Source organism: Leuresthes tenuis, unplaced genomic scaffold (assembly GCF_036924035.1).
Source record: "Leuresthes tenuis unplaced genomic scaffold, fLeuTen1.0.hap1 SCAF_18, whole genome shotgun sequence".
NCBI classification, from domain to species: Eukaryota; Metazoa; Chordata; class Actinopteri; order Atheriniformes; family Atherinopsidae; genus Leuresthes; species Leuresthes tenuis.
Genome location: NW_027325372.1, coordinates 19,945,323 through 19,956,414, shown reverse-complemented (window position 1 = coordinate 19,956,414; position 11,092 = coordinate 19,945,323). Strand labels below are relative to the sequence as shown.

The following is an 11,092-nucleotide window of genomic DNA, read 5'->3' as shown; positions in this document are numbered from 1 at the left end:
CTTGTAGCATCACAACAAGGGTTTTGGAGATTTGGAGAGCATCTTCCTCTTCAGACTATTGCAGCTCCCTCATAAGATACAGGAGACTAGATCCTCCCTGCCTTCTCTTTGCTGGCAAAAAAAAAGAGTGTCATGACTACTGCACCATGTTTTCAGAATTATGCCATTATAGCAGTGATATAAGCCCTCAACAAGGTACTTGGTGTGATGGTGATCAAAATGATTATGTTTTCTCGCCGCAGTGATCATAAAAGCAAACACATTACCTGAGTGATAATGCTATTACATATGTGTTAATGGTGATAGGTAGGATTGTGTTTTCCTTTCCTCGTCTAGCTGGCTGATGAGAGCCAGGGCAGCTGGGAGTGCTGCACAGCACAGGTTTGTTAGGAGTGTAATTTGTGTGAAGCCCTGAGGCACCCCCTGAAGAAAGACTTCAATATTTACTTTTTGTAAATGTCCTCCACTTTATCATTTTTGCTCAACTGTTTGGGGATTTTGCTTAGCAAACGTTCGCGCAAGCAGAATTCACCAGAAGCTTCCACTGGCATCAAGGTGCAAATAAGGAAGTCGCACTCACAACAAAATCATTGTTTTGTCTGTCCTTTGTTCCTGCATTGCTTAGTAAGCCAGTCCATGATGGAGTCCAATTTGCCCCACTTGCCCCACCACTTGCCCTCATCCAGTCCAGTCCACTATTTTCATTAATTAATATTGTGGTCTTTTATGCTTTAGTAGTAGTTATATAACCCTAACAAAGCCTGGACTTTGGCATAGGTCCACCTCTTAATGTTTTAGTGTTGTGTTTCACTTGTTGCTTAAATGCTGGGAAATCACCTTCAGAGAAGCTATTGTTTACAATTTACAATGTATTTTCAAAGATGGTAGGTACCAGTGTTGTGTTAAGTCGCTCGACCAATCAACATATAATCATTATTGGACCAATCACATCCACTTTTGTCATTCATTGGATCCTATTGAGCTAGGAAACGAGGAGGAGTAGGAGCCTAATAAGCAGTTCTAAGAAGTGAACTCAGACACGGTTCACAGACACAACAAAGAATAGAAACTGTGTCCAAAGACTATGTTCCTGTGGTACCTATGGAGTCACCATACAACAACTAATGATGCTTATAATGCAGGTAGTGTGCAAGAGTAGTAAAGCAACATCTTTTCCCTCAACTCTTTGTTTTTCATCTGGTGAATTAAAATACATTTCTTTGATGCGTCCACCAAGGTTTCTGCTACAGTCAGTGCGATTACATGCAGGCAATCAGATCGGATTAATGGCTAAATTACAATAACATTGAGTTATTCAGCTCATGTAACAAGCTTAATCTGACCAGAAATCGAATCGGATCGGGTTACTTGCGATCGAATTAAGACCCCAGGATAACTCGATCCGATTGCCCACTGAACGTGCCTGGAGACGACAGTGGATAGGATCGAGCGTTCTGCGCATGCTCGAGATTTTTTTCCCCACAATCGTCACCCGGAAGTCGAAGGAGACGATATTACTGTTGTTGTCGCCGCCATCAAACAAATAATGCGGAGAATGCGCCGTTGTGCATCGCGTTTGTGCCATAATCAGCTCATCACAAATGTAGAGGGACATAGCTTCATCTTGTTCTTCGTTCGCCATCTTTCTCGAATGCCTTAGTTTTGTTGTTGTTGGTGGTGAAGACATCAACCGGAAGTAGCTCTATTAGCGATAGCTGAAATGGGTACAGCGCCACTTATCTACTGTGGTATTGCATGCTTTATGCCAGTAATTCGATTCATTCACCGTCATATATCCAAGGATAATTACCCTTGCTCAGATAAGGAGTATAACCCAACTATAGCTATAATCGAGTTTATCTCATCGTGTAAACCCACTGACTGTCTCCCCTCTTTAGCTCTGGCAAACCAATCATTGCCAGATGACATAAATTCCCTCCCTTCCAAAGTGCAGGAACGTCACAGCAGACATCAAATTTAAAACTCAACAATGCCTTGAAAGAGAGACTAATCGGCATGGTGTTTGGAAGGACTAGTGTATATGAATAAGTCCCACACTCCAGTCCCACACACCAGCTTTGATTTAATCAATCAAACTGTGATCAGCAACACTTTACACAAAGTACAAATCATATACTGAAGTATCAGTAAAGCGATGTATGACTCACAATGATTTAATACATGAATTAAGGCAGAGGGTATCATGAAATCCTACTGATCACTATTAACAACTGGACTGAGTCGTTATGACAACCTGCAGTTAATTAACACCTCATCAATCATCTTTTCCCGTGCATGCTTTGATTTATGTGTGTTTGCAACCTTTGCGCAGACGTCCAGGGGTGCGACTGTCTGTCTGACCCTCCACTCCCTTGAAATAATAAATGAAATTAAAAATAAACCAGCTTCTCTGATAATTACTTCACAGAGAAGAGGGGGATTTTTTTTTACACAATCTGCATTCATTCCAACCTTGTGTCACATAAATACTTGAAATTAGCCTCTTTAATAACATATTAAGAGATGGTGGCACATAATGTGCTGAAATTATATGCTGGCACCTTGGAAACAATAGTGGGTGTGACTCATTGGATAAAGTGGTCGTCGTTCAGCCAGAAGGTTGGCAGTTAGCTCCACAGCTCTTCCCCGTGTCAATATCCTTGGCAAAGACAGAGAGCCACCTGTGATGTGCTCATCTGTGTGTGATGGTAGAGAAAAAGCACTGCATACAGTATATAAAGTTCTTCTTGACAATAGGCTATGGGTTTAGGGTTAGGCTTATTATAAAGTAACTGGATTTATGTATTGTACTGGAACTGGTTTTCAAATAATCCAAAATAAAACCTTTCAATGTTATGCGAAAAAAGCAGTGGCTAAGTCATCATTAAATGGGCCTATTTTTAAAGGGGAGCCCAAAGGAGGACCTGAAGGAGGTGAGATTCCAGCTAAGCAAAAATAACTGCTTGAATCAACTTAGGTTTGAGGTGGTCAATTGGGCCAGTGTTTAATGTCTTTCTTTGACCTATTTTTATGTTTTCAGGGGATTTAATTAACTATTTAGAGCCTGCAAAGCATCAGCTCACCTGATACTCCACCAAAAGCTTCCTTACAATGTGATACCTGCAGGCCAAAGTCAGCGGTGCAGTGCCCTCATGCCTTTGTTTGTGAAAAGCAATTTGTTGAGCGCCTCATTTACACCATGAAATTGGAGAAGTAGGGGCCTCTCAAGCAGACAAAATGAAACATCAAAGGATCTGACAATTACAGTGTTTATTCCACCTAGTGCGCTATATGAACTCCTGCATTAAAGTACCATTAAGCTGGTCAGAATGAAAAGTAATCATGGGGGGTGAGAATCCTCCTCTGCGTGAGTCATTTAAATCAACCCCCCACACGTCCTTGAAACACATCAACGCTCCTGTGAATGTCAGTGAAAAGGTAAAAAGTGTTAGTCACCGAAAACGAGGGATGGACAGTTGCAAAAATGGGTCTGTGTCAGGGTTTTCGGCCCTGGTGTGAGAAAGGAGAGGAGAAGTGAATGACTCTGTGAATGAGTCATCCAAACTACTTCATATTTTCTGTACACTACTCACTGCCTCTTCCTTTTAGGCTTCCTCTGGTTAGTCAAGCATTACGAGACACGTCAACACATACAGTGTCACCCTGTGAAAGAAATGTCATGGGGCTCATGCACAAACGCAGCACTTAATTTAATTTCTGATCTCTCCGAATTGGCTCGTTGTTGGATTGAAAGGGTGCCCTTGACTGCTGCCGCTGTGATTAGCGGCAGCGAGGATGTTTGTCGTGAGCACACAGAGAAGCAGCCCAGAGGGTGAAATAAGGAAGAAATGAAAAGCACAGACATCCAGGCAGCTGACAGTAGATCAATGCTGTTCTGCGTGCTTTTGGGTAAAAATGGGGACTGTATGCAGAGTTACCATATGAGCAGATCCAGACATGGGTTCAGAGGAGTGTTGGCCCCTGCTGAAATCTTGCTGGCCCCTGAAGTGTCCAGGCCCATTCGGTGGTGGACTGACTGTTTAAAGATGAATAAAAGCTCAATTCTGTGGTGCTTTAAAAGCAGCTTACAACTTTTGTGGTGATGTCTTCATATCATGTTGGAAAAAAATGTATTTGTTCGAAACTGGTGTTTCATAATACATACAGACATAAAACGCAGCAGTGCCGCATGGATTGGATGGCAGCAAGATCCTGTATTCTATTTGAACTCAGAAGTGAGAATTTCCAAGTTTCCAGTCAGACAATTCAACTGAAACGCTACCACAAGGCCGGATTTCCAAATCAGGAAGTCAGAGAAACCTCACCCACCCCAACCTCAAAATCCGAAAGTGAAGATAGTGGCAGTAAGGAACTGTCTTTAGCACTTCTGTCACTTTGTGCCTCGCTAAATGCTCACATATAGTGCTGTTCTGCCTGTTGCTGTGGTGGTTGTATCTGCTTGTGTTATGAAGTAGGTAGGTAGCGTGATCAGAGATCAAACAAAGAACAAAATTGAAGTGGCACATTGTGCATGGGCATATATTTCCAAAATGGGTTGAAACACCTTGACACCTTGATTCTTTTTCTCTCTGTTGTAGATTTGCTGGTGTGTTTGGGATTATTAGCCTGTTTCATGACCCAGTTTCAGCCAAGCTCTAGCTGTCAGACAGATGGCCTCACATTTGACTCTACAATACTTTGGTATACAGAGTTCATGGTCGACTTGATAACTGCAAGGTGTTCGGGTCCTGTGGCTGCAAAACAAGCCCAAATAATCATCACTTCACTACCATGCTTGATAATTGATTTGAAGTGCTGATTAGCTTAGTTTGGTTTTCACAAATGGGGTGCTGTGCATTAAGACCATTTAGTTTTGGCATCATCGGTCTAGAGGACATTGTTCCAGATTTCTTGTGGTTTGTTCACCCACATTTGTGGTCTGAGATGTAGCTCTTGGGTTTCTCTGATCTCTCTGAGCATTATACAGTCTGATCTTGGGATGAACTTGCTGGAATGTGCACTCGTGGGAAGACTGTTTTCCACTTGTGAATAATATTTTTCTCTGTAGAATGATGGAATTCTAGAAGTTTTGAAATAGCCTGATAACTTTTCCCACATTTATGGGCAGCAACAATTGCTCCTCAAAGATTGTTGCTAATGTATTTCCTCCTTGGCATTGTGTTAACACACACCTGAATGCTCCAAGCCAGCAAAGTGACAAAACTTCTGCTTTTACAGATGTGCTCACACTCACTGATGATAAGCTAATCAAGTCCATTTGATCTGCAGCACCTGGATGCCACCCCCCCCCCCCCTTTTTAATTCCTGTGGAAGTATTGAGAATGTACTTCTTTTTTTTTTCTATAAAACCTTAGAATTGAAACCGGGTGTGGTTTCTCTTTTGCACGACTTACCTGGCCCCAGACTTGGAAAACTCTTAGATCTGCCACTGATTGTTACAGAAAGAGAACTATGTGAGGTGATTAAGAGAAGTTTACATTTCACAGGAGTCACAGGTTTCCTCTCTGATGTGAGACTTCAAAGGTGTTACACCAACGAACTTTAAATTAATACCAGCTTGATTGCCTGATTAGGCTATGGCTAATGCAGCTTTAAGTCTTCTGTGTTTTGTTTCTTTTCTAGTTACTAAACCTAAAATCTGATTCAGAGTGGGTGCTTTTCCACTTTATCACTGAAGTGGAGCCGACATTGTGACATGTGATGTGCAAAATAAATAAATAAATAAATGCATTATGACTCTTTTTGACTGTATTTCCTCGACGAACGGGGGAGCTCCATGCTACTGCCAGTACTAGAGTTTTCCATAATTGGGTATGTTCAGGTAAACTGCATTTTGATTCAGGTAACTACTTTTGGGTCAGTTAGGGTTAAGTCTGTCTTTGGGCTACTTAGGGATAAGGTCGTGTTTTTTAAAAATTAATTTACAAAAGTAACAACCAACTAGCATACTGATATCAACATTTTGATCATGAATGGTGTTTCTTCTAGCTTCCAAACACATGTAACATGTAAATTATTGCATCTCACGATACCTATATCTATGTTTATACAAACATTTTCCCCAAAACACAGCAAAGTAAGAGTAAAGTAAGCACCAGTGACAGGCAACAATGAATAAAACACTTACAGTTCATGCAACAGTTAAAAAGCTGAGAAATAAAAACAGAAACAGAATGACTGAACGACAGCAGCTTGAGGTTAAGTCCTCAGTCAATTCTGATCACCTAAAGGAGACACATGTTTGAAAATCCTCAGTGAAGCCTGACAGCATAGATCACAAACAAATAACAAAGCTCACTTCTCTCCTTCAGTCTCAGAGCGTCAGCCTCCAGTGTCAGACGGGGGTGACGCTGTGCTCGAGCCCCAGCAGGAGGAGGATGACGCAGTCCTGTCTGTCTCGAGAGCATCTGTCTCCTTGTTTCAGTGGCAGACTTTTCCGGACAGTATACAGTTCCAACACAAGACGCTCTTGAAGTGTCACATGAGCTGAACGATCCCAAAGAAGTTGGTGATATGTAATCAGGTCCGTGCAGGTCATATTATCTGCATGTGACCCACTGACACTTTTCCTCATGTTTCATTCATTACCTTCGACTGATTTGAAAGAAATCCTCAGCTAATAGTGTTTGAAACCCTTTTTTTAAAAAAACAAGAACGCTGGCACAAATGTTAACTAAAGCAGAAAGCAATGCTTCGCAAAAGGTGGTAGTAAAAAGACGATATTAGTGACTGAAACACAAATCTTCATGTTTTGTCTTTTTTCTCTTTATTTAAAGCCAGCATAAAGTTGGTACAGGGCATACTTACCAATAGGCTGCATCGTTTCTCCTTTTAACAACACAAAGGAGTTTGGAACAGAGGAGACCAATTGCTGTAGATTCCAATCAAATATTTGTCTGTTTTTTGATTGATTGAATAACAGATTGAGGTCTCCTCTGTTTTATTTTTGTTTCTTTAGAGCCAAATGTTGTCAGTGGATGGATAAGTGTGTGGGCTGCAGTCCGGCCACTCTCCCGTCTCGACTCTCACTCATGTGTTCTGGTGTCGTCTTACTGAAATAAGCAAAACCTGCTCTGAAAAAAAGATGTCATCCAGATGGTAACATAAGGTCTGGACACACACGTGCTCGCTTATAATGAATGGGCAAGTGTGTCGCTTCAAAATGTGTGCACATAATTCAGCATTAATGGTATCTTTATGGATGTTCAAGTTACCCCATTCCATCATGCACACTGGTAACAAGAAACATGGTCTCCCTCCACTTTAGCTTGGAAGACACAGCATTTCCTGAAAGAATTTCTGATTTGAATTCACTAAAAAGTAGCCCGAGTGCACCTATCTAATGATAACATCCTTAGAATACCAGCACTCACTGATGCATGTTCAATTTATTAAGGAGCAAATGCATTTCAGCAAGAGACAAAAACTAATCAGTCTCTTATCGACGTATCATCTCACCTGCGAATATTTTTTACAAAATCCTACAATTGCTAAGCATACACCCCAAAAAAAAAAGAACACAAACACACAAAATAAATTCAAAAAGACCATTTAATAACTGACGTGACAATCCCAACAAGTTACAAATAAAGACAGAACTGCTTTCAAATAACATTTGCATTCAGCCGTTATGGCAATTACAAACCTGAGCTCGATACAAAATGTTATGAACTGTGGGTGGTATAAATGTATGTTGCACATGATAAGGAAGCATTATAAAAAGTAGAGAATATGAGTATAAATAGACAGTATTTACACATGATGGGGTCAGTTCCTTAATGCAGAATCAGAGAAGACCCTTGCAATGTTTTCTTTTTTCTTTACAACTGGACACTGGGAAAAAAAACACTGCAGCCAGTTTCGTGTCCATGCATCAACAGGGACATTAAAAATGACCATGTACCCTTAGAACGCAACAACCCAGGGGTTTAAAAATAAGCCGCTTCTCCTTGAAAGCCAGCTTTAGATTTGTTTAAATGCAGAGGAAGGCGATGACTTGCTGAGTCAGGACGCTGAGCTGAAATCAAACCTTCTTCTTTAGGATTCTGATCAGTGACAGCATCACAGACTTTGAGGGGAAAAAAAACACTTGTTATCACATGTCTTTGGCAACCACAGAGCCTCCTGCTTGGTCAAACACCACTTGGGTTTTTGTTTCAGGGGTCACAGGTTGAAAGTCTGGGGCCAAGGTGCAGGAGTTACTAGGAGGGGGCGTCCTCTCCATGTATAGCTCTGTACTTGACCATCTCCTCCGGGAAAACTTTGCTGAGCTCGGAAATTAAAAGGCTCTTAAACTTCTGCAAGGACAGAAAAAAAAACAGTATAGTTTGGTTTGATACTGAGCTATAACTACTTCTCATTTTAAGCAGGATAAAAACTAAACTTGTGTGTTTAGGACAGGTACAACTGTAATACACTCAAAATAGATTGTCCTTGCATCCATTTCTGTCATCAAGCAAAGAGAAGATGTTAGCCACAATTATTTATAGGAAAAGTTACATTAACTGAATTGGATTGCGTTTCCAACTGGGCAGGAAAAAGCTGGAAAATGTATTCAACGCACGTGAAAAGGGTCATTTAAGAAAGAGATTTCTTAACTTTGCAGGTATTCTAAATATGCTTATCAACATTTCTTCAGCAGAATATTTTTACAGTTCTCTTCAGTTTAATTCAGGCACTGGTGGGGAATCTCAGTGTCCCTGGCATAATCTCTTACCGTCATGGTGTCTATCTTCCCTTTGACCTGCTCATTCCTCGCCAAGGCTCTCTCAAGACATTCCTTGGTGTACAGCTGAGGGTTTCGGCCTTGGTCAATATACCTTCAAACACAAGATTTCATATCAGAATATGACATTATGAGGCATCGATAAAAATAAATTATTATATTATATTGGCCCAATCTCTAAGCAAAGGCATTTTCGGCATTCAAGCCACCAGGGGTGACAGTTTGATTTGTTATACATACACATATATATCTATTTAAAGTTATTTTAACAGTATGTGCATGCCGAATGTTTATGCTGCTCTCAATAGTTGTGAAAAATAATATTAGAAGCCGTTTAATTGCAACAGGCCAATCGACAAGGAAGGACAGTATTAAATCCGGTGAGTTTTGATCAGGATTTGGCATGGCTTTCATGCAAAACTATGTGTATGATCTCAACGCAACAGCATGCGGAAAAGACAAACGACAGCAGAAAAATTCAGTGAAATATGTCACAAAGCCTAACGTGCTCAACAATACACGCTAACAGCCGCTGGACTCACTCAAAGACTTCAAGAGGAACGTTGATCTCATGAAGCTGCTGACGGCACTTCTCGATGTCTTGGAGCCCAGATATCATGAAATTACTGGGAAGAGAAATCAACAAAGCGGATTAACACATTGTCTATCGGCGCAGTTCTGCATCTGAACCGATCTGAGTTAAACATGACTCACAGTTTTTGGTTAAGAACTGTCTGACTGCTCGGCTGGAAGTCGCTGACGATGATTCCCAACTGTCGAATGTTCTCGATAAATTTTTCCAGATGTTCCTCGAGGTTATCAAATTTCTCCGCCATTTTGATTTAAACTGTTGGTAAACTACCAAAAGTCAATATAAATACCACTGTTTGAAATATCTATTTATCAAATTATCGCTGTTTACTGTTAGCAGCCAACGCTACGACAGCTACGATACTGCTGCACTTTACGGCCAAATACTCGCCAATCACTGTAGGCTACATTCTGCAACCTTGGTAACGGCCAATGACAGACTGTCGTAATGCGTATCAAAATGTCGTGCTGGCAGTGTGAGAGAATCTTCTTTGTAGAGTACATAAATTTAATTGAACTCGTAAACGATGCTTCAGTTTCAATGACTTTACATCTATTGTGTCAAATATCCTTTATTCAAGGTGAGACAGTGCAGATTAACACGGTGATATTTATAAGTTAACACAATTATTGCTTAAAAGACTTTGTTTAAACTGATTAATATGAAAATGGACTATTATATATACAAAGAATATGCCCAATATTTATATTTCTTGAAAAATGTGATCATTAGATACAGTCATGTTAAAAATTCTTGTCATATATTGTTGATAGCAGGCTTTTACTGGGGGGATTTTGGGCATCTCTCCTCTTTATCACTAGATACATCACAAAATGTTGTCAGTAGCAAGAATTAATAATTGAAACTTAACCAGTCAATGAAATGTATAAGAATAAATTCATTTAGGGGGAAAATATCTTAATAAAGGTGACATTTAAACTGGAAATACATTTTATATGTACCTTTTATTTTCAAAACATGTCTAAATTATGGTTTCGTTGGTCATGTCTTGTTAGGATTATGTTTAATGTCATAATATGCATTACATGGTACATCAATATAGTAGCCTGTCATTGTTTCAAAGCTAGCATGACTCAAGCTTTATTGGTTTATAAAGTAAGTATGTCTCAAACCTGACAGAGATGCATATAAAGCATGGCCTGCATGAGTTTATGTCAGGTTATCATTTTGTCCAGTGTGACCTTGGTGGCCTATAACAGTATTTTATCAGTACTGAGCCAAATGTAGTTGTAGTTTGAGGTATGAAACTGCACGTTCTCAGAAAATCAGGTGCATGTTGACTGCTTTATAAAACTAAAAAATCAAGACGGACCTAATTAAGCATTACACAGAACAATACATGAAAATTAGTGACTTAGTCCCTGTATACCATCCGGAAAGAAAAACAACAAAAAAGTTGTTAACATAGTCCAACACTCAAGTTGAACTGAAGAGTCGTTTCCAGTTAACCTGGAAAATAATGCTGAGCTCCGCTGACAGCGTCGAGCTACTTCACTCTTTGAAAAAAATATACAGACTTCGCTGAGAACGAAAGGGAGAATAAAAGTTTAAGTGAATGTCAGTGATGGTGACATTTCCTTGCTCTGGCATCCACCTTCCTGCCAGTTTTACTCTTTAAAGGAAATCCAAAGATACGAAGCTATATGGAGTGAGCTTGGGTTTGCCAGGAAATGAGTACTTATCCTTCAAAATAAATGGCATTTTGGGTCAACTAGTGGCTCTAATTTGTCTGT

The 11,092-nt window shown here is 40.1% G+C and overlaps 1 protein-coding gene across 1 annotated transcript; it reads right to left on the bottom strand.

The window, feature by feature from the left end:
* Positions 1-7,554: 7,554 nt before the first annotated feature.
* med10 (mediator complex subunit 10) lies at positions 7,555-9,729 on the bottom strand. The gene is made up of 4 exons (XM_072370131.1): positions 9,461-9,729; positions 9,289-9,372; positions 8,738-8,840; positions 7,555-8,318 (listed from the first exon to the last, which is right to left on the bottom strand). The coding sequence occupies exons 1-4, from the start codon at positions 9,580-9,582 to the stop codon at positions 8,223-8,225; spliced, it is 405 nt and encodes a 134-aa protein (XP_072226232.1). The 5' UTR covers positions 9,583-9,729; the 3' UTR covers positions 7,555-8,222.
* Positions 9,730-11,092: the final 1,363 nt, after the last annotated feature.